At 41.0% G+C, this 25,092-nt stretch overlaps 1 protein-coding gene across 2 annotated transcripts in view; it reads left to right on the forward strand.

Moving 5' to 3' along the window:
- Window positions 1–25,092, forward strand: part of LOC137284518 (receptor-type guanylate cyclase Gyc76C-like) — a 150,984-nt gene that overhangs the window by 106,440 nt on the left and 19,452 nt on the right. The window contains exons 11-15 of one of the 2 annotated variants that reach the window (XM_067816351.1): window positions 4,693–4,848; window positions 5,585–5,689; window positions 13,225–13,296; window positions 18,944–19,106; window positions 22,188–22,331. In XM_067816351.1, the coding sequence (XP_067672452.1) occupies window positions 4,693–4,848; window positions 5,585–5,689; window positions 13,225–13,296; window positions 18,944–19,106; window positions 22,188–22,331 (640 nt within the window). The remainder of the gene's footprint in view (window positions 1–4,692; window positions 4,849–5,584; window positions 5,690–13,224; window positions 13,297–18,943; window positions 19,107–22,187; window positions 22,332–25,092) is intronic. The other variant, XM_067816352.1, reaches the window with a different exon arrangement.

Below are 25,092 nucleotides of genomic sequence, written 5' to 3' on the forward strand. Positions count from 1 at the left end.
CTGCTGTGATTCACTCTTTAGCACTCATGCTGGTATATGTCGAGCGAGACTCCTACGCCGTGCTGACAAGTAGCATTTATTTATTATTAGTATTTATATACCACAAATAATCAAGCAACAAATACATACTACAGGTGCTTGACTGTTCACTTATACACTGCTGTGATTCACTCTTTAGCACTCATGCTGGTATATGTCGAGCGAGACTCCTACGCCGTGCTGACAAGTAGCATTTATTTATTATTAGTATTTATATACCACAAATAATCAAGCAACAAATACATACTACAGGTGCTTGACTGTTCACTTATACACTGCTGTGATTCACTCTTTAGGACTCATGCTAGTATATGTCGAGCGAGACTCCGTGCTGACAAGTAGCATTATTATAGGGCATTTATATACCACAAATAATCAAGCAACAAATACATACTACAGGTGCTTGACTGTTCACTTATACACTGCTGTGATTCACTCTTTAGCACTCATGCTGGTATATGTCGAGCGAGACTCCTACGCCGTGCTGACAAGTAGCATTATTATAGGGCATTTATATACCACAAATAATCAAGCAACAAATACATACTACAGGTGCTTGACTGTTCACTTATACACTGCTGTGATTCACTCTTTAGCACTCATGCTGGTATATGTCGAGCGAGACTCCTACGCCGTGCTGACAAGTAGCATTTATTTATTATTAGTATTTATATACCACAAATAATCAAGCAACAAATACATACTACAGGTGCTTGACTGTTCACTTATACACTGCTGTGATTCACTCTTTAGCACTCATGCTGGTATATGTCGAGCGAGACTCCTACGCCGTGCTGACAAGTAGCATTTATTTATTATTAGTATTTATATACCACAAATAATCAAGCAACAAATACATACTACAGGTGCTTGACTGTTCACTTATACACTGCTGTGATTCACTCTTTAGCACTCATGCTGGTATATGTCGAGCGAGACTCCTACGCCGTGCTGACAAGTAGCATTATTATAGGGCATTTATATACCACAAATAATCAAGCAACAAATACATACTACAGGTGCTTGACTGTTCACTTATACACTGCTGTGATTCACTCTTTAGCACTCATGCTGGTATATGTCGAGCGAGACTCCTACGCCGTGCTGACAAGTAGCATTTATTTATTATTAGTATTTATATACCACAAATAATCAAGCAACAAATACATACTACAGGTGCTTGACTGTTCACTTATACACTGCTGTGATTCACTCTTTAGCACTCATGCTAGTATATGTCGAGCGAGACTCCTACGCCGTGCTGACAAGTAGCATTTATTTATTATTAGTATTTATATACCACAAATAATCAAGCAACAAATACATACTACAGGTGCTTGACTGTTCACTTATACACTGCTGTGATTCACTCTTTAGCACTCATGCTGGTATATGTCGAGCGAGACTCCTACGCCGTGCTGACAAGTAGCATTTATTTATTATTAGTATTTATATACCACAAATAATCAAGCAACAAATACATACTACAGGTGCTTGACTGTTCACTTATACACTGCTGTGATTCACTCTTTAGGACTCATGCTAGTATATGTCGAGCGAGACTCCGTGCTGACAAGTAGCATTATTATAGGGCATTTATATACCACAAATAATCAAGCAACAAATACATACTACAGGTGCTTGACTGTTCACTTATACACTGCTGTGATTCACTCTTTAGGACTCATGCTAGTATATGTCGAGCGAGACTCCGTGCTGACAAGTAGCATTATTATAGGGCATTTATATACCACAAATAATCAAGCAACAAATACATACTACAGGTGCTTGACTGTTCACTTATACACTGCTGTGATTCACTCTTTAGGACTCATGCTAGTATATGTCGAGCGAGACTCCGTGCTGACAAGTAGCATTATTATAGGGCATTTATATACCACAAATAATCAAGCAACAAATACATACTACAGGTGCTTGACTGTTCACTTGATCAACGGGTGTCTTATTTCTGGCAACCTACTCCACTCCCTGGGGAGTATTCAACTCATGCTGCTTGTTAGGCGCAGCAAGTTGTCACACAGCCTTAGGGACACTTAGTCACGATATTTTGTCCAATGATTCTGCGCGTGAGTACTAAACTGGCAACTAGGTGTCTGCACGTGTTCGTGTGTCCAGCGTCTGGTCACCTACCATCAGATGAGCGGGTTCTTTTAAGTGCACGGTCTTGTGACTGAATACTAGAGGGTGTGATAACACTAAAAGAGCTAAGTAATGTTAGCTCAACGGTTTCTACACCCGCTCACAAGTAACAGTTAAGGCAATACTGATGAGCCAGTTCAACGTTTTGCTTCACAGTAGACTTAAATATAACATCACCGAGGGTGACTGGGAAGCCTGGAGAATAAAGCTTTCGCTCGTCACCCCGAAGACCTGGGTTCGATTCCCCACATGGGTACTATGTGTGAAGCTCATTTCTGGTACCCTCGCCGTGATATTGCTGGAATACGGCTAAAAGCGGCCTAAAATAATACTCACTCATATCTCTACAATGTAATGACCGGAATGTTGGAACGAACCCATAGAGACCTTTCTGAAATATCAGGACCTAGTCATTATCTAAGAATGGGCGGAAATGGGAGCAAGAGCTAAGTGGAGAAGGCAGTTTTACGATCTCAAAAAATAAATCCAACGTGAACTATTAATTGCATTTCCAAACATACTCCACTTGTTCAGTGACAGTTTGCATGATACTGTGCATCTAATCATCTTCTTCGTTCAGATTCAAATATTAAGACTCGTTGATATATTCCAATCTCATGCCTGATCCTCGTATGTTTGTTGTGAATCGCAACCTTTGAGACAATTCCTTTGAAAAAAAGCATTTAAACACCGTGGAGTGTACTTAGCCTGCTTTGATGTTCGCTGCTATCAATTATCCCAATGAAAGTCGATATCATCACAGTATGGGATACCTGAAATGCTTTACTGTTATTGCGTATATGGTGATTCCAGTCATGTGATCATAGTAACATCTTCCTAGAATACTGATTTTAGGAGAAATCTGTTCGACTTTCATCTAACCAAATGGAAGGATCGTTATATATTCTGGAGGATAGGTAGGAGTCGTAATCATTTAGAGAAACATTGACTAATTTTCGATCACTGTTCGAAGAGGTTGTTCCGAATTTCATATTTCCTCAAAAAAATCTTTTCTGAATTCAGTAGATATTAGCTCTTTTATTCTTCTATTCAAAACTTCCTACATTTCGAGGTTTAGTTTGGCGCCGCTTTGAGTAATATGCCAGAAAATATCACGGAGAGGGACACAGGAAATAACACATTATAGCTAGGAATGGAATCGAACCCGTGTCTTCAGGGTGACTGTAGGCCACTACCACTAGGCTACCCCACCGCCCAACATTCAGTGGTCTATATATCAAAGTTAGCTGGTTTGGTGGGTGGTTGGGTTGGTAGGTAGGTAAAGTAGAGCTTTCCTCATCATTGACGCAATGTAGCGGTGCACCAATATAAGTTCACCGACCTAGACCTGATTTCTTCGATCCCTATAAATCACCCCCATGCATATTGAGGACGAGTGTTGTCGCCACATGATAAATGTAGACATTTGGTGTACCATTTACCCTTCTTCGTTAATCAGATAACATTCACCGTTGAACTATCTTTGGCGAGAACGCCTTGCTGTTGACATGGTGCTCATATCGTACTCGTTGTATTTGTTTCTTTAAGTCACTTGGTGAGGAGGCACTTTCTTATCTTTGCTTACAAAGTGTTTATTTTATTTCGTGAGGATTAATCAGAAGACGTATTGTTATTTATCTGTGGGAGCTAACGGTGTTAGGTCATGATAGGCACCTCCTTTGCTGAAATTAGATTGGGCGAGGAATCTAGGCTCGTTGTTGCATGGGTTATAAGGTGTTGCTCTGTCACACTTATAAGTATAAATTAGGTTATCTTCATAACCAGAAACTCTACATTCGTCATTTGGTAATGTTATCATTCCAGTACACAAATATATTATAAACAGTTGTGTGTTTTTGTGCATGCTGAATGTATTCGTGTCAATTCCCTGTACGTGGTTTGTGATTAATCAGAACACTTGCCCTCTTCATGAAGTGTTAGTGATGGTTATGTTTATACCTCATGAAACCTGACCTACTTCTGTGAATGTGAGCTGGGCGAGTGGGAGAAATGGCGTGCGAGAGTATGATTTAGTCAAACAGATCAAGAAAGCGAGACATGATAACATAAACATGATTACACGGTGGAAGTCATGGTGGCTGAGCGGGTTAAGGGGTTCCAGATGGGACCCCAAAGTACAAGAATCTGTACTTTACTAAGAAAGTGATATCCGAAATATAACACATGTTACAGGTAACATAACCGCATTGATGAGGATGGTGATGGTGATGGTGGTGGTGATGGTGGTGATTACGATGAAGATTATGACAGGCTATTATGCAAGAACTATACGTTATGAAAGGAACGTCACTGAACTGCTAGGTAGAAGGATTAATTGATCAAACAGTGTTGTCATATCACTAACAGAATCTACAGAAACCGCATATTTCTCCACTATCCAGTCCCACTATGTGGACTCGACTAGCAAACTTCATTACGGACCCCACCTACGTCAGGTCTCTCTAGATCATTCAGTGCGCATGTCTGTTTCAGATGACCCTCTGCAGCCAGCAGTCCTTCGACTCAAAGCTGTCTCTCAATCAGCTGTTCGCGCAGACCGGAAGTTACAAGGGGCAGGTGGTCGCCCTGAAGATCTATGAGCTGAAGAACTTTGATGTCAACCGGAAGATGAAGAAAGATATGAAACTCGTAAGTTTCACCCAGACAGTGGATACCTTTTCCATGACATGATGTTAGATGTTGGCCACAATGGAAATTAGGCAAAGTTACTGCATCATCACATCCAGCACCGAAGATATGATGTTTAGTGTGTCTTGTGTTAGTTTGTGATATATCGTCTTGCATTACGAGAAATGGCCATACAAAGCAATACACACGTTTACATATTATACATGACGACACATTGCTATTCATGGTCGGTCATATCAATACATGAGTGTACAGAAAGATTTTATGTGCTGCCCAGCAGTTGCCCTGTATATAGGATGTCCAGACTAACGAGGTGTTACTATTATGAAACTTGTCTAAGAGTTCAGACCCAAGGATCCAAGGAGATGTTGTGGTTGTTATTGTTGTTGCTGCTGCTGCTACGGCCTACCCAAATGTTATCTGTCGTCTCTAATACGACCAGCAGGTGCTCCTGGGACCAATGATAGTACCAGTTTTCCCGATGTCTGGAATTCAGATGCAGTCTTGTAATCATCAAACTTCGGTCTCCATGGCAACATAACCACTATATTCAGTCGTAGTATAAATTATAAACATGCTTCTTTGTCACCATTTATTGTATGACTGATGAACGAGGAAATAGTTGGTCGCCTAATCGATAGAAAAAAAACACGCCAGTGTCTGGTACACAATCGTGGCTTTAAGTGGTTATTAAATGCCACAAGAGGTTCAGACTGTGTGTGTCTTGTTGTTCCAGATGAGAGACCTGAGACATGACAAGGTGAATGCCTTCATCGGCGCCTGCATCGACCCTCCCTGCTTCATCATCATAACAGAGTACTGCAGCAAAGGAAGTCTTCAGGTAAACGGCGTTACTAAGACAACGACTTCTATTATGATGATGATCATCGTCATCATTAAAATCATATCATTGTTGCGTTGCCGGGGATATTAAAATGCACCCCGTCCGTGCACATTTATCTTTTTCGGAGCAGAATTTTAAAACCGTTCAATATTTCTTCACCACACTTGACACATAGATTGGTTTAGTGGTGTAGTGGTGCCTTTTGATAGTTTTGGAATTCTAAATAAAATATTTTGGGCGTTTAGATAGCAACATGTGTGGAATTGGAGGTGATGCGGGGGATATTGATGGGTGTGTCTTCTTGTTAGGATTAGGAGCGTACTGCAGCGGGAATTTTTGAAACACGTTGTTTTATGGAGCTATGTCCCAACATTTTTCTTACTTTATACAGCATATGAATATTGTTTTCTTCATTCCAGATTTGGAGAACGTGTTATTCGTCTTAATTCTAGTACCAAATCAATTACTCCAATTTAGTCTTTATTACATTAAGGCAGCATCGATATCACATGAATCATCTGACGTCATATTGCATTCCAACGTGACATAAGAGCAAGGACTTGACGTAGGCAGAAGGAAAGGTCAGATGTTGCTGATTACGTTTGTATTGCATATTGCGTATAAACATTTGTCATTTGTGGGCATTTAAGTTGGAGGCACGAATGGTCAAATGCAAGCAGAATGACCACCTGCGTTTCTGAAGTATATAAAACATACCGTTAGATGTCTATTCTTTTGCATCGTGGGATGTCCAATTAAAGTACTGTCGGAAATAAAGAGAAATAACTAAAAGTAACAGAAGTGCAGTTAAGATATGTCGAAATAACTCACTTTGGCCTAATTGGGATACGAAAGAGATTATCCAGAAAAGCATGTTTACTCGTAAAATCCGACAAAACTGGCGTGAAATGCATGCGCTGCCTACTGGCACATGGGGCCATCTCAAAGATATTGCTTTGCTTTTTCATGTGTGTTGAATATGTCTCAACTATTGATAAACTCCTATGTGTCTTTCTTTCTTAAAGTGTATGTTGAGATGTGTAAAAAGAGTATTATACCCGATATCCACAGAAAAGCATCGTATTAAATGTCTCAAAATATATAGTTAGCATGACCATCCGAAGATCGACAGGACTGAATGTTATTTGTAAATTGCTATGACATGCCGTGTACTTCATCAGTTAATTCCCCTAAGGGATTAGCATGTATTAGTTGATATCTTTATCCCCAAGCCCGACCCCAACCATCATCTCCTTTAACCGTCCTGGTGTTGCTTTTGAGACGACCCCTCCTACCTGTTTCTTTCTATAGTGATAGTGAGACTACATGGTAGCTACATCCTTAATAGCTTCAGCATGAAAGTTATTATTTTTACGTCAGCAATCATTCATAATGAAGCTAAGTCAAATTTTGAAATGGGCATTTCAAAAGTGTCATTTGCAATAAAATATCATCGCGTCCTTGGCAATACAATATCATCGCACACTAATTTGCATAACGCCAGGGTCTGTTCCATGTAAGACGCTTTGGACTTTCAAAAAATTCTCATTGCTAATATCTGCACTAATCTCTCCTCAGTAAAGTCCTTTTCTACGTTTCCTATCTCCCTACCACTGGAACTGTAGTTAGGTCGAACTTAGTTTGACAGATGTTTCACACTTCCACATATCAACTACACAAATTGTAGCGATAAATGTGAGAAAAACAGTTTTTTTCCTATTTCCAACAGCACATTAATAGAAAAGATTCTAACCAACGTCGACTTAACTGTGAGGGAATTATTCGTCATCGGTCTCGCACAGAAAGCGATCACGTTTTCGTGTCACTAAAGTGACGTGTAAAATGAGTGAGTGTTGTGTAAATTCGTATTAAACCGTATTCAGTAATATGACGGTGAATGAATTGGATGCTGAGCCCAAAGCAAAGCAGGTCGAAGATGTTATCACTTAGATGACAGCCACGGACTAGAGACTGAGAAACAAAGGGAGATAATTTTGACGTTTTGGCAATCGTAAGCCTGGAAAGCTAATTGCCATGCCTTCGTCAACCGGGCAAATATTGTCTCCTTTGACTTTGAAGATAAACGATATACCGGCACTTATTTCACTGTTTTACTTTTTACAATTCATTTACTCGCCGACGTCAAACATTATCATTACGTTTGGTGCAGTATGCTACGCCGCTGCCGTTGACTCAGTAGAATCCTCTGATCGAGGTTTGAATCCCATATTGGTGTTGTTTCTTTTTCTGTTTTTTTTTTCTTTTTAAATATCACGTCTAAGACAACAAACGCCTTCACTGAACACCAACATCGTAATAAGTGAGTAGAACTGTTTCACAATGTGTTATTAGTTGTGTTTGGTGCTAATCATGGTATCTAAACAGATTTCCCCTTAATAAGAATAAGTCAAAACAGCCCAAGCTTCCCCTCAAACATAGTATATGCGCCTAAGATTACAGATCCCCAGTACAGAATAATATAATTCATAGATTTTACGAGTCAATGTGACTTAATTGCGCGATTTAACCGAATTCTCTGTACGAATGTAAAGCAATCCTTTTTTCGGTCTGATAGTACTGTCTTAGAGGACATTATAATTGGAAATTGTACATAAAGAATTTCACCAGAGCTTCCTCCTATTTCGTATGATGGAGCGTGTGGACTATATGAATTTATTAAGGGTTAGCGTGATGCAATATTTTGTTATCGCACAGTCTGAAGAACGCCAAGTCCGCAGCCATTCATCAGTAAGACAATGCCACTGAAAAAGCTGGGAATAAATGCCACGGAGGACACTAGACGAAAAAGTTGCTTTTGCAGCTTTAAAATAGCACTGAAAATTTCTTCGTAGAAGGTACTTTGCAGTGACGGAACCAAAATTTGATGAAAACGGTCGGAATGTGTTGTTTGGTTTGAATGAGTAAGTAGGGTTTTTGCGCATTTACCAATATTCTTGTATTAGCACGGCGCATGGGCTTCACACTTTCATACCAATGTGAGGAGTCGAACCGGGCCGACGAGAGAACAATTAAACCACTAGGCTACCCCCACCGCCCCGGTTTGAATGAACATCTAGGGATTGCAACACTAATTTGGGAGAACTGTGCTTGTAGTATATTCTTTCCCTGATACACGCGACGCATAAGTAATACACATAGCTTGTTATTAACGCAGTGTGTAGGACGCCGTTCTTTTGAATTTTGCAACTGGTAAATGTATGATCGCCTTAACTGTTTCTAAAATCAAACTGGAGAAAATGTCAGGTGCGTATCGGTATGTTATTTAATTTAGGGGATAAATGCACCTTTCAGATTTGCGGGATTCGGTACACTACTATTTGCAATATTATGAAGCCACAATGTAAGAGAATAGACGAAACAGGTTTATTTCTGATCATCAACCTGTGAGCATCCGGGTAGAATTGATCTTCTGCAACCCATGTTTGTCGTAAGAGGCTCTGACTTGATTGGACCCGTGAAGGTCCCGGGGTAGAATAGGCCTTCAGCAACCCATGCTTGCCATAAAAGGCGATTCAGCTTGTCGTAAGAGGCGACTAACGGGATCGGGTGGTCAGGCTCGCTTACTTGGTTGACACATGTCATCGGTTCCCCATTGCGCAGGTCGATGCTCATGTTGTTGGTCACTGGATTGTCTGGTCCAGACTCGATTACTTACAGACCGCCACCACATAGCTGGAATATTGCTGAGTGCGGCGTAAAACTAAACTCACTCACTCTGACTAGATTGACACGTGTCATCATATCCCACGTGCGTAGATCGATGCTCATGCTGTTGATCTCTGAATTAGCTGGTCCAGATTGGATTATTTAACATATATGTATTGCTGAGTACAGCGTTAAATAACAAACAACCCAATTCATTTTCTTAAGAAAGAAACATTTAACGCCTAGCATTTCATCTGAAGCAGAACTCTTCGATTTCAGAGCAATTATTCCCAAGCCTCTGCTAGAGCTTTTCGGACTCAATTGAACAAGAATGTTTAATTCAGATTGAATTCATTGTTTTGAATTTCTTTAGCAAAGCCTTCATGTTTCAAACACTCTATTTCAAACATCTGTCATGTTCCTATCCCTGTTCTGTGGAACACCAGTATGAAGAAATAATCGTAACGTGCATGCGAATCCATTGGGCCACCATATATCAGAATAAACGTCACGATCATTTCCGAACAAATTATTTCTTCCTCCCGCATGTGTCTAGGTCACATCTCAATGCTTTAAATTTTCCCAGTCCAGGAGATTTGTGTTAGTAGAGGTGATTCAACTGCAACTGACGTCAACAGCTTAAAGATTCAACGCTCATCGTTTTTGCTTTAATGAACAGACAACGTAGCATTATGATCGAAGTACGATAACCCTGCTTCATCTCTAACCATTAACCTTCGTGATATACTTTAATAACTGGCTTTGGGCTACATCTGCCCATCAGCATCCATCACGTGACACCCATCCATTCCCTGGTGCAGGTTGAGAAACTCAAACGTGTGTAAGATCGGAGTTTATTTTTACTTCGCATAAAAAGCATGTAACAGTTATTAATCAACTGAAACTAGAGTTGAGGCTGTTTTGGTATGTGTTTATTGCCTTTATCTGGACTATTGACTGGCGCCTGGGTCTCAAAGATACATGCGATTCCTATTGGACGGTTATGAAAAAAGGTTGAATATACCCTCAAGATTTATGGGGCCGCAGATAAGTCTGATAGATGGGACACGCCAGGCGATGGGCAAGCGTGCTATGTATTTTTAATTTCATTAACATTTTTCAGGCATTAAAACCTTCCCGTTCCCATTTGCATTCCAAAGGTTATGTCCTCATTTCGCATTTAAGTGAGTATTATTTTACGGCCTTTTAGCAATTCCATATATACATTGACTTCAGAATTCAGAAATTGATTGTATAAATAGTACCAAATTGTTTTAGAAAATTAAACGAATTCAGCAAGTACTGGCACGGCTGACCCCGTGGACTTTCCACTCTGAAGTCCGTTCGGAATACACACTTAAATGACTTCTAGTTACATCCTTCAGTATGCCAGTAGCTTGACGTTACCAGCGCCACGGGGGGTGGGGGGTGGGGGGCGAGCGTCCGTGAAACCTGGTACTTGGAGAGAAAGAGTATATTGGCTTACTTTGTTTTGAGAAAATACAAACGTTTGTATATGTTATTTCCAGGCGTTAGATTAGCAAGCGTTCGTGTATATCTTAGACAGACCTAAAGTTGTCGGAAAATTAGTTTATGTATCTCAAAAATTTTATTTTGAGTTTTAGGGTCATTGGAATTTAAGTCGACAATATGTAGAAGTCCATGGTACCAGAGTGCCATAAGAATGTCACTTTTGTGTTAATCATTACTATACCAGGCGTTCGGTGAAACGTGATACACAAACACTTGCAAAGGCAACGCAATCGTCTTTTGAGCAAGGGTATGGAGTTGCATAAACATCATTTTGTGACTGACGCTTCACGTTTTGAAATATGTACTAGACCTTAAATATTATGCACTGGTGAAATATCCAAGAGAACGAGTCTTCAGATGCTCCTTGAAATTTTAGTAATTCTGTACCTCTACTGAACCTCAGAAGTCGTAAAATGTTGACGCCAAATTCTCCACCTGCTGGGATATACATCGACACAAACAGATAACTTAGAGATAACTAAGATAAGTTATTCTTCTTGTCAACAGTTCGATATTACCACGTTGATTTTTAGAAGATTCTCGACACAAGAAACAGATGGGACGTAGATATGTGATATATTTCAATTCTTAGTATTCTCAGTATTTATGTACTTGAAGATTAAGAAAACTTCTTGAACAAAGTGTCATGTCTTAAGTACGTCAGAAATTTTCGATTTATTTCCATGAAGAACAGTTCCAGCAAGTGACTGAAAGAATATTGCTTCACGCCGCATCCGCAATGTTGCAGTTTTATATTCGCGGCGAAGCTTCATCAGGAATTTCTACTTGTTGACTTAATATCATGTATCGAAATGAGTGAGCGAGTTTAGTTTTACGTCACTTTTATCAGCTGTTCCAGCAACATCGCGACAAGGGACACCAGGAATGGGCTTCACACACTGTATCCATTTGGGGAATCGAACCCGGATCTTCAGCGTGTTGAGCGAACGCTTTAACCGCTAGACTACCGTACCGCCTCATTTTCTTAATATTACGTAAAGTTACCTATGCGACAACCCAGAATGTCAAATATTGTTTACTCCGAGAAAAAATGTTTTTGGCAAATTGACATCACCCTTTAGAGATGGTGTTGTCACTCTGTTGACTAAGGAATGGCGATGTCCAAAATTGGAAAATAACATTGTCAGAACTACCAAGTTTTAGTTTTGCACATTTGACAAATTGTTTCTCAGAAAGAGGCACAACGTTGTCGGGTTTTGCCCATCCATATTGCAAAATATGAAACGAAACAGCATCCTCTTTCCCCCAACAGTCCACGATGGCATATATTTATGTATAACTGGCTATATGTATGGAATTGGTAGAGAAAGAACAGGGACTGGGTTTCTTGGAAGTGTACCACCAGAAGCTGCAGCATTACAGTTTCCATAATGAATGACATCCTTAATCACCCTCCTGTCCACAATGACACTCAAGTACATAAAACTACACATAACTTTATTCTAAACGAGACATTGAAATAATATGTGCACAGATGCCGACGTTCCAAAGCATAGAACATACCTTGTCATTCCCGACGCCTATTAGACGACTGATTCCGGCCACTGCTTTCTCATTACTGACGATGGCGACTAAAACAAGATCTTAGTTTCTCTAACAACCACCTCGAGGGATCTTAGTTTCTCCAACAGCCACCTCGAAGGATATCAGTTTCTCCAACAGCCGCCTCGAGGGATCTTTGTTTCTCCAGCAACCACTTCGAGGGATCTTAGTTTCTCCAACAGCCACATCGAAGATCTTCGTTTCTCCAACCACCACTTCGAGGGATCTTAGTTTCTCCAACAACCACTTCGAGGGATCTCATGGCATGCTCGCCTTAAGAAGACTGTCGTCAATACAAATACAAACGTCTTCGAGCTCATCCGTTTCCTGACACGTGAACAAACCGTCAACGCATCCCTCCCAAGTACAGGTACGTCCAGAGAAAATTCGGCAACTTGAAAGACGGGCTGCGGAGGGGAGACACTTGGCTGATGTTCCAGTTATGTCCATTGAATCCACTGCTGAATTGTATATTTTTATGTTGTCTGCTTTCTTAACAATAAATGACCATTAACAAATATCTTATTTGGTTTGTTTCTTGTACAACCCCCCTGTCAATTGTTTTGTATAATTGGCTGCTGTTTTCAGGGTTTGTTTTAGGAGTCGTCGTCCTGCGAATGAACCTCCATGATCACACCCTAAGCCTCTGTATTTGAATATCTCTTCATTCAGTTTACCTACATAGCGTATATGAAGACTCATCCTGTGCTATATGCATCATTCGTCACATTCAAATCAGGGTGATTATCTGATTCTCTTGTTCCTTGCAGGACATCCTGGAGAATGAAGACTTAAAGCTGGACGACATGTTCCTGGCCTCTCTCATCAAAGACCTTCTACAGGTAACATTATAGCATGGGGAGCTGCAGGCACCACACCCATTTGCCAGTTTATCGTTCATTATCATTTGTCACAACCAAGGTGCAGTTTTCGTTTCCGATGTGAAATCCTTATTCAGTTATATTTCAGCGTTACAAATAGTCGTTTTTGGTTTAATGTGATAAACTAAAAAGGATGATACATTTCGACTGCGCAGACAAAGAGAGAACTATATGGAGAAATTAGTTTGAAACGGTAAGTTTTTCATGAACAGTTACGTACTAATGTACTTTGAGAAAGGGAGAAAGAAAGGAAGACTGAGTGAGTATGCTTTTAAGCCGCCTTTAGGAATATTCCAGCAATTCCGCTCGGGGTACACCAGAAATTGACCTCACACTTTGTACCAGTGTAGGGAATCGAACCCGGTTCTTCGTCGTGACGAGCAAAGGGAGGGGGTTAAACTGGTTTGCATGCAACAAAATATACGTTTCAGCGTGCGTACATTTCCAGTCTATTAATAACGTGTTCTAATCATTGAATTTTTAAAAACTTGTTCTTATGGGAAGTCCATTTTGCAGAGGTAAGACGTCTTAACACTTAAGGCATTGAGTTTTAATCCAGTTTAGCGCTTCAACAATTACATCATGTTGTGGTAATCTCCAGCCTGCAGCAATTGGCCATATGAACGTCCTTGACATCTCCAGTTTCACTTTTGCTATTGTATCCGTCTAATGGCTGTGACTATTTTAGTGCGTTCATAATTATTTCACATACCTGATACATACACGTGTATGGGTGGGTGTTTGGTCTAGTGCAGACTAAAACCAGTTTTATAGTACTTGCCTATTGATATTTTCTGTTCCAAATTTAAATGGACACCATATTCTGACACATTTGTATTGATAATGAATTTCCTTTCCGTGTTGCATCATCTTATTACCTGACGCCAGATTCGGTGGAGATTACCGTCTGTAAATGTAAATTCTTATGGCGCGTTCAGCACATTGAACCACTAAACGCTCGCTCTTACGGAAGCTGTCAGGGTATAGACCCGCCGACCCTCCGTTCTCCAGGCTGACGCTCTATCCTCTCCACCACGGAAGCAGTCAGGGTATAAACCTCCGACCTTCAGTTCTTCAGGCTGACACTCTATCCTCTCCACCATGGAAGCAGTCAGGGTGTAGAACCTCTGACATTCCGTTCTCCAGGTTGATGTTCTATCCACTTCGCCACGGAAGCAGACAGGGTATGGAACCAAAGGTATTCCACTCTCTGGGTTTACGTCTCATCCACACCTCCATGGAAGCAAACTATATGAGATAACCACTGTAATAACTCAACAACTCAACATAGTATATACCCTGACAAGGGTACTTGGTGCAGACTGATGTGTCTCTAAGAACCTGTCAGTATCTGGCTCCCCGGTGTCTGGCTCCTTTCGGGAGTGGCTCCATCGGGACTGGGTATATCGGAGCTGGGTCCATCACGCCTGGTGAACCATGACATTGATTTAAACCACTTTCACTACGAAATGAGTTTTTGGAACGTTCAGTTAGGACTCGGGGCTATGTCTACTATTCACGTCTTTGTTTCCAAAACACCGACAGAGCTTAGTCGTTTATCCTTCCGATAAAGGTAAACAACCCGTTTCAATCAGTACGTGACAGTCGCCTCTAGTAACCCATCGACGTAAATGTTTTTACTTTAGGTTTGATACACCGCCTTATAAAACAGGATTAACTGGAATTCGCTGAGTTAGAATAACTTTTTGATAGAAATTTGTTATGACAGCAAGTTCTGTTGTTTACTTAACATTCTGGGCGAAGCGGGGAATATAGTATTAGGCTCCGTCCGTGGGGACGTACGAATTTGAATATCTGGAGAACCGTCGAAAAGATTCTTTTCATATTTGGTACAGTACAGTTTGGTACAGAATAAGAAAGTTCCTTCATTTCAAGGACTTAAACGTTTTACCCTTGTCAGCGAGATATCTCAAGGGACTTTAAAGTTTTCCCTTGTCGGCGAGATATCAAGAACCGTGCACAGGATTTCCTTCATATTCAACCCCAAACTTTGTCAAAGGAAGGCACAGGGCCAAGTCCATTTTGGTGATCTTCACTTAATTTCCAAGGTCATGGTGACACTTTAAACATTTCAGTTTGTTAAGCTTCATGTTAAAATTTTCAGCGAGATACCCCAAGAAGCGTTCACTGGATTGTCGTAAGCTTCTTATCAAGCTTTATCTAGGGAAAACGCAGAGCCCTGTAGATTATGGTGAGCTTCACGTGATTTTCAAGGTCATGGCAGCACTTTCAAGATTTCAGGATGTTAACCGGCATGTAAAGATTATGAGTGCCGTATCTCAAGACCCATTCATTGGACTTCCATCATATTTGACACCAAGCTTCGTCTGAGGAACGCGCGGGGTCCAGTCAATTTTGGTGGCACCTTAAAGATTTGAACATGTAAAATTGAGTAGTATAGAAGTCTCCAAACAACTCGGCTCCCACAACCACAAAAATGTAGAGATTTCAAGAAGGCAAAATGTGGTATCGCAAATTTTGCTGGTGGAAGAGCACTCCATGTCAGTATTGTCGGCAAGATATCTCGAGAACATTACACTGGATTTTAGACTTTCCCTTTCATGTTTTTCAATACGACATTTCTTTATTACTATTTTTGCATATTTCGTACAGTATGACATTCATGTCAAGGTGAAACCGAGTCCTGAAAATATTTTTGCGTTCGAACTATTATAGAGCAAAATAGCGAGTTGAGTCAAGAGCGGTTGACTGGTCATGTTTTTGTTGACATTTAACTTCATCTTAAATTACGGCCTTTACTTGCATTCCTTTTTAACTTTGATTTGATAATTCGCGGCGGGGGATTATGTCACCTTGGTGACAATGCTTGTTATTACTTGTTTCTATTGCTGAAATTTGAGAGTTGAATATAACGATGAATACAGAAACGACGGTGTGAGTTTGATAACCTTCCTTAAACGAAAATTCAAATTGATTGTACTGTTTGTTTCTATTACTATTTTCATTCTGAAAAGAGGGCGGTTTTCTGTACCCCGGGTCTGGTTCACTGGTTCACTGAGGACAGGTGTTGCCGAGACCTTTAAGGACCCGTGATGATCCGGGTTGGTCTTTAAAAGCAACCAATGTTTGTCCCGCTTGACAGGATTAGGTGGTCAGGCTCGTTGACGTTCATGGTTGACCCATGTCATCGTATCCCAAATGAGCAGAACGATGCTCTGACAAGGGTACTTGTTGATCACTGGATTGTCTGGTCCGTACACCTTTACTTACGGACCGCCGCTACATTGCTGGGTACGACATTAACATTAAACCAACCACACCAAACAAGCGCCACAATTCGGTTGGAGAGACGCGAGGTTTATCCACCCTTCACGTCCAGGGCTCCATTCATTCATAATTTAACATAGACGTATGACAGTCTTTGCTCTGCGATCGCTTTGAGGAAGGGGCACCTGGGTTCGAATTGAATTAAGTGACTGCACGTGTTTCGCCCAGATCCTAAACGTCTAAGTCATTCACTATAGTCTGGTATGAAGCTGCCTTAGATTCAATCAATGTGTCGAATCTCCAAGGCAATAGCATATTTACAATAGACATATTTCGAATGCGGGATGCTAGGTTTACAACAAACACGCTTATGACGAACAGACGGATACATGAACTATCCTTTGTTATGGCCACATGCTGTGTGCTTGAGTCAAAATGCGCAAAACGAGCCACGGCTGTGGCGAACTAAAACCAACGACCCATTATGTTTGTTATTGTCGTAGTTCACTGTACATAATCTCACAGGTCCTATTGGCTTCCCCCTTGACAGATCTTGGTGGATCCCGACCAAGAGTAGATCTGTTATTCAAAAATATGGACTAGAACGGATACCGGTTGTATGTAGCCCTGGTCAATCGCATTAAAATAAAATGTTTGTGCCCGCTACTTCTATATAAAGACACCGTGTATTATGATGACGTGATGACGGGACGTACAATACGTTTAAACCCATGCTTCTTTGATGTGACGTTTCTCTTCAAGAATACGCAATCAAGCTAACCGCATTTCGCATTCAACTCGCCCATCATCATATTCACACAGCCCTCCCAAACAGAATTATGGGCAGCTTTCTGCGATTGTTTATATTTCTGCATGCAAGACATTCCCAGTTCCCTCCCCTGATTAGACTGAGCTCCGTCTAACAAAGCCACGTTGTGACTGGCTGACACTGATGTTTAAATCCAATCAACTAGTCCAGTCGGCGTGATTTGTCTCCAGCATACCTCATTTCGCTTTTCCCATCAGGGTTTTTTCGCGACAGAAATGCCTGACTGTAAAACACATTGTGGGACATCCCCGCTTTGTTTGGCAACTATACTTCATTAAAGACCGAGAGTATAACGCAGGCGTGCTATCTTTAGAATTTAATCACATATGCTCCACGCGAAAGCAATTAAGATGTCAAAAGGGCGACTGTATCTAAATGTTCTAAACTTCAAATTAGCCTTGTCTCGTGTCATTACCCAATCGCTTCTCTTCGATACAGTTGTCTGTTTTCTGAACACGTATCTGGACAAAATAACGTTAATATACATGTCAAAACCCTAGAGATTGCTTAGGCGCCGATCGTATTTTCTGGCTCAAAAAAGCCACCATGAGACGATCATGCCTTCATCTACATATGTGTTGGAAAGACCGCCGTTCAGGACATCGAGCGCGGCGTGTTGGTCCTCCCAGTCTGGATGCGATAGCGTTCTTCGTTCAATTCCGTTCATTCACTCCGTCTCATAAGTCACCACGGCTTGCTGTAAGAGGAAGCCGTGCTGGAAATAGACATCTCCTCGTGATTTCGACACACATTTCAACGTTTGGGTTTTTTTTCCAAATCAAAGCAAATTCAGGGATCCGGATAATTTAATCTCATGTTTACAATAATAGGTATTTACATTTTAGGGGGGACACTCCTTGGGTCTAGTCTTTATAGACATTTATAGAAATTGTTCTACTTCTATGCTATTTTGGGTAACGTCCACTTGGCATGTATTCATATTCTGCCCTAGTGAATCATATGTGGTGTAACTTCACAAAGTGATCACTTCACACCTACATTCTGAACATTAATCACTGCAGGTATGTTCATCGATACGTCATGCCTGCATTCAGGCAAGATCTGTAGGGTCATCCGTGAGTCAAGCTGGAGAAGCTGCATTGGATAATACCGACATTGTTGTGAACCAAAATATTGTTACTATATTTCTGCATGTGTGTACGTAGTGTAAACCTCAAAATTAACAGGGATATTGTTATTTATTTTGTGCACTTGGAATATACGATCAAAGTGAATATGTTTAATTGATTGTCTATGTGCGTGCGTACGTGGGTGCATGTTGGGAACGTGCAATAGTTCATCTTGTCAGTGCATCAGAAAACTTCAACGAATGCACTTTTCTCAGACATCTTCACGTGTTGCCGTCATTCACATTCGGGTATTTACATTTTAAGGGGTCACAGCCAGGACTGTTTTAAATCATCGAGTGAACCTTGAAAAATTAGATCTAATCATAAGCTATTCCGTGTAACGTATTATTATGTGCCACACAAGTAGTATAATACATGTTTACCGTACCTATGTCTCCAGGGAATGATCTTCCTCCACGACAGCGAACTGGTTTACCATGGCAACCTGAAGAGTTCCAACTGCGTGGTCAGTAGCTGGTGGACTCTACAAGTGGCCGACTTCGGCCTGCTGGAGGTCAGGGCTGCGACATACCGGAAAGAGGACGAGCATGCGTACTACAGGAGTAAGTAGTATAATTTTTATCTTCACCCGGGCATGCTTGGATTTCATTTGTAATCACTTGTGCGCTTTCGGGCAAAGCGTCTCGTGCCCCTTTCGTTGCCATTTGTCGGGCGCAAACAGGCAAAGCTGAAAGAACTGTTAACTCTTCCACTGACTCAAGAATATTTCCTAATATACGTTTCAGAAAATATTCCAGACACTCTGGACTGGGGCTGATTTACAGCATGACTAAATACACTCAACGGCATCTTGAATATTTTTGGGGACACATGATTATACATGTGCGTAAAATATCAAAATATTCTTGAAAAAAATCAAGAATGCACTAGACGTTTTTGTATTTGCGAACACTTAACTCCACTGAATTCCTTCGTTGTTAACATGACTTCCCCCAGGGAGCGTAGTTCGGGAAAGTCAGCTTTAACCACACACCACAGTGTAACTATCTGAAACACGCCTGTCATTTACAACAACTTGTTAATTGGTATTGTGCATTAATTTCAAACCAAATCTACAAATAAACAACAACAAAAAAACAGAACAAATGTTTTCTTCACAGTACCTAATATATTCATACGCGCATTCTGATAGCATTGATCGATATGGGTACGAGACTTCTCGCCGTTTTCCGTAACCAGGAAGAAGTTACGAATCGCTCGGGGTCGAAATCAAGCCAGTGTCCATTTTGTGATATGTTTTGTCGTGTAATAGGAGTTCACATGTTTGCCCCGGGTTACTATTACAGTGGTAGATGAGATTTGTGTCATGTAATAGCGTTATGGATCTTATGTTTATGATAATGCTTACGCTTGTCATGGTTCGTAGTTGTAGAAGTGTCCGTAAGGTGTTACTGCAGAGAGCATTGGATGTGATTACGGATCATCTCATATATCTCATTAGCTGGATTGCTTGCAGGGATTCCGGTGCCAGGGAGGGTCTGGCCATTTGATAATCTGGAGAGGACAAGACATTTTATTAAAGAAAATATATTGTCCTAGAAAATATGGGAGAGAACAGTTTGTTCACGTAGTAAAATACCTGTTTTTCGTAAAACAAATGTTCAGGATCATATTTTTACTTTCGAAAAATCTGGTTTTGCATATTAAGTGTAAAAAATATCAAGTCTACATTCTTCAGAATATAAAATGGTCAGCTCCAGAATATGCCTTTTACAGGCGTCTAACTTGAGCACTTGATTGGGTTCGGTGACTTTGTTAGCATGTCACCGTCACCAGATAGTAGCGTTGCTCTTAGTATCAATGAATCAGACATTTCCCAAGCTGAGACTCGATTGTTTACAATCAGGCGCAGGTTTAATATCGCAGACTGGGTCATTAAACAATAAACAGGTGGTAATTGTTTTACACACCTGGAGTGTCTGTTTGTGCTTTTCAGATTTAAGAGAATATGTTTACTTCGGTTTTATGCCCTGACACGCAGAATTGTAGCACTTGAGTTTTGTCACCGGTATTAAATGAAACTAAAAGTATTAATTAGAAAATTAAATAACTGAAATTGTTTTTGTGTCCTTTAAACACGTTTGTAGAATCCAATCTGAGTGAGTGAGTTGGGGTTCACATAGGCTGTCATAGAGACGATGAAGCAATTCCAGAATACGTGTCAAGTCTAAGTTTCCACGGTTAAAATGAAGAAACCCTATGGACTCCCTTTCACTGTGTTTTATTATACATTTATAATTTAGGAAAAGTCTGTCTGTCAAGATTGTTCATTTCAAAGATGTTAGTCCAGGTTTAGCACCGCTTTTAGCAGTATTCCTAATATATTTTAGCTTGTCGATATTATATGGGAAGTTATCCCAAAGGGATGATGTCACCGACGTACAGCACTATGGTCAACCCAACGAGCTGAAATATGATGCAAACAAATGAAAACACAGTACATGCAAACTGGGATTCGAACCCGCTGTCATAGGTTCCCGGCGTATCCAAGGAAGCCAGCTGGTGATTGAAAAGACTGAGTCATCCGTCCTGTGTATCAAAACATGAGAAACAGACGATATAATCTCTGTGATCCATAGAGAAACAGCGTGGCGTCTTTTTAGAAGCACTTCTGATCGTTTTAAAGAAATGCCTGAAGGATGATTTTGACCATTTATAGTTCTTATCGATAGTCAATCCATTGTTCATACTAGTTCAAGAAACACTCCAGACTACTCTCAGACAGATTTCATTCAAACAGTGCAACGCAGTCAGCATATAATGACAGTATAGACGCATTATTTCACCATGGCTACAGTGCACTTATCATGTGACCTGATAAGGATTAAGCGCCACCTGGTGGACAGATCGTTCAAGAGTTAAGTCGTTGACGTCACATCCCCTCAAGACATCGATAAAGACGTCACAGAGTGTCTAACATACTTAGGTATAGATTGGGGCCTCGGCCTGGGCGAAAAGGAAACAAGGTTCCCGCCTTCAGTGTCTGCGGGGTGGGAAAACTGTCCTTGGAGACTACAACAAAAACTGTATTTCCTGGGGCAGATTTTGTCTCATGTACAAGATTTTGTGCTACATTTTTTCAAATTAGTATTTTTTCAGTCTTATGTCAAACCCAAAGGATTTTACGTTTCCCACGAAAGATTTCCCAAGAAAACGAGGGCTAATTTTTCGTTTTGGTTGTTTTGTTTTTTCTTGTTTGCTTTTTTTGTTGTTGTTGTTGTTTTTGTTGTTGTTGGTGGTGGTGGGTTATTTTAGGGTTTTCTTCCTGGGGGGTGGGGGTGGTGCTTGCTTGCTTGCTTGCTTGCTTGCTTGCTTGCCTGCTTGCCTGCTTGCTTGCCTGCTTGCCTGCTTGCTTGCTTGCCTGCCTGCCTGCTTGCTTGCCTGCTTGCTTGCCTGCTTGCTTGCTTGCTTGCTTGCTTGCTTGCTTACTTACTTAGAGTTTGGGGCGTTTGGCACGGGATTGAGGTGTATGTTTTCGGACCCAGGGAATTTGAGGATTTTGTATTTACATTGCTCTGCATGTATCCATGGAACATTACCGATGTTGCTATGTTTATTATATATAACGTAAAGTCGCCGAACTAGCAATGTCCGTTATAAGTGCCACACTTTCGTTGTTTCAGACTTGTTATGGACGGCCCCCGAGTTGCTCCGGAAACAGACTCCGTCGGGGTCGCAGAAAGGCGACGTGTATGCGTTTGCCATCATTCTTCATGAGATCTTCGGTAGATCAGGGCCTTATGGCTTCTGTAACTTGGCTCCTAAGGGTAAATATGTCACTATGATGATCGCTTGTCTGTGTTTGGCTTAGCTTTGTTGGTTGTGTTTTGTTTACCGCCACACTGTGCAATATTCCAGCTATATGGCGGCGGTCTGTAATTAATCGAGTCTGAAAGAGACAATCCAGTGATCAACAGCATGACCATCGAACTGTGCAACCGGGAACCGATGACATTTGTCACGGGTATTCGGCTTTTTAACATATATTTGCCATCGGCATGTTCAGTTAGATATTGTTGCTGATGCTGTTTATTCAGGAGTATTCCGCCTCTATGATAATCTGTTAATAGTGGAGTACCGACGATATAATTCAGTAATTGTTGTTCATTGCCGAACTTAGAGGGGAGTAACGGGATTAGGTGGTCATGGCACAAGTAATCGTGTCCTAGTTGCGTAGATCAATGCTCATACTGTTGATCACTGGGTATAGCAAGAAAGTTGCTGTATGCGACGTTTAACTTCAAACAAACAAATGTTTCAGTACTATATACATACGCTGTAACTGTAAATTCATTTCCTTCCTGTGCGACACATGAGGGCGTTTTTCCTGCTATGACTTCGGCTCATAACGCCAATACAACTCAAGCGACGCACGGTGTGTTGTTAAAGATCTCTCTGTATACACGACAAAGCTACCAGTGAATACACAACATATAAGGAGACAGCTTTGAAGGACACCATCGAGCAACACCCAAAGGCTGGTGGACCTAATATATCACGTGTACTAATACCGCACGGTGTAATTCCTTTGACCAGTGGGCGGTTTTATAGATACTAGTTTGGACTTATGTGACGAAAAACAGTGGCGCTATGTAACACAATAATGTCAGTCGCATTCTTGACTAACAGCATTCGAGGACTATCTTCAACGTCTGTCTGTGCAGATTCAGGGAAACAACATACGTCAATTGTCCAAGCCTTATGTAAGGCTATCAGACAAGAGTTGCTGTCTGTGTACACGACGTAACTGTCCAGACACAATAATTAAATGCTCACACACGGGGATTTTGTAGCGAACATTTGCTCGTTAACTTTTCAGAACAACTGATACTCGTGCGAGTAGCTGACTATGTTTAATCTTTGTTGGATAATTAATTCCAAGATTTTCAGGAAGTCATTTTTTATTTGTCATACCATAAGTCAGCATGCTTAAAGTGATGTAAACTAATGGTTCAGCGTTCGCTCGTCAGGATGAAGACCCGAGTTCAATTCCCCACATGGGTACAATGTTTGAGGCCCATTTCTGGTGTCCCCCGGAGTGATGTTGCTGGAATACTACTTAAAGATATGTAAAACCATAATCACTCACTCACTCACTATCATGAATGATGACTCGGTTAAGCCTAACATCGTTTTGAAAACGTTTGTAAATGTATTATTTCCCACCCTCTCGTTGTTTGAAAGTTGAGGTCATTCACCCCTCGCATTCAGAATTGACGGCAAGATTCATTCCTGAATGATGCAGATTAAGTTCATCAAAGTGGGGCTGTCTCTGGCATCAGTAACTTGCCACATGAAGTGACGTCCAATGATTCAGTCGTGCCTCTCCATCGCGAACCTACCGTCAATCATACTCTGCCTTTGCCATAATGTTGAACTGATGTACACCACGCAATTCAAGTTTGAATTTCGCTAAATCAAAGTCAGCTCTGTGTTTTTCATTAATGTCAGACCACCGGTCCTTACTATCACATGGTCATGTATTTGATAGCATTGGTTTTATCAACTTTTAATGGAAAAGTCAAAAACTAAAACTAAACGGATTATCGTGTGTTATTCAAATAGTGTATGAAATTTGGGCGCTGTATACTAGGCTGGTGACTCATACGACCTTTGAAATTACCCGTTGGTTAAACACATACCGAGCGAATGTGGTTTCAGTGTTATCTGTTGTATTGGTAGACGTGTTTATGAAGTGTGTAGCCATCTAGGGAGGTGTGCGCATGTTCCTTCCATGACATTTGCATGCTGGGAGTTAGATTGGCAGTTGGTGTCGATCATGACTGTAGTGACGTCACTAGCCGTAGTGTGGGAGTATGGAAATGTCATGTAGGTGAGGCAATATACAGTACCTACACGATCGAGTTATCGATCATGTTTAAAAGCACCAGACACATACAAAATGTGAGAACTGTCAGAGATGGGGTGAGGGACTGGGAGTGGGGCGGTGTCATGAGAAACGAGACAGAAGCAGAGGGGGCGGTAAAATTTACTACGACTCTGTGAGGAATAAGGCGTAAAGCCTCAAAGAGCTGCACCTATGTATTACATGTGTATATGTATTATGACGTGAATATGGAAAAATGAAAAAGTGTTGTTGTTTAAGCTGACAAATGTTTTTGTCAATATGGCTTTGGATACCCTGCTCACTCACTCTGCCTTAAGGATTGACAAAGACGCCACAATACACACCACCTGTTTATTCCGGGTCAGAAAGAGTGAGTGATGTTTTACGCCGCTTTTAAAAATGTTTTTGCAATATCACGGCGGGGGACACTAGAAAGTGGCATCATACATCGAACCGGGCGATCGAACCCGGTCTTCGGAGTGACGAGCGGACGCCTGAACCACGAGACTACTCCATCGCCCTTTCTGTTGGGTGAAGGGCAAAGGTTAGCCACGTGTTTAAAGTGTCCGTTCGTCACACCGCGACATAAGTTCGATTCGTAAATTCATAATATTATATACAAAGAAATCAATTGAACGCAGTGTAAATCAACGGCACATTCAGACTGGTGGCAAACATTG

The sequence above is a fragment of the Haliotis asinina genome, chromosome 5, assembly GCF_037392515.1.
Source record: "Haliotis asinina isolate JCU_RB_2024 chromosome 5, JCU_Hal_asi_v2, whole genome shotgun sequence".
In the NCBI taxonomy this organism is placed as follows: Eukaryota; Metazoa; Mollusca; class Gastropoda; order Lepetellida; family Haliotidae; genus Haliotis; species Haliotis asinina.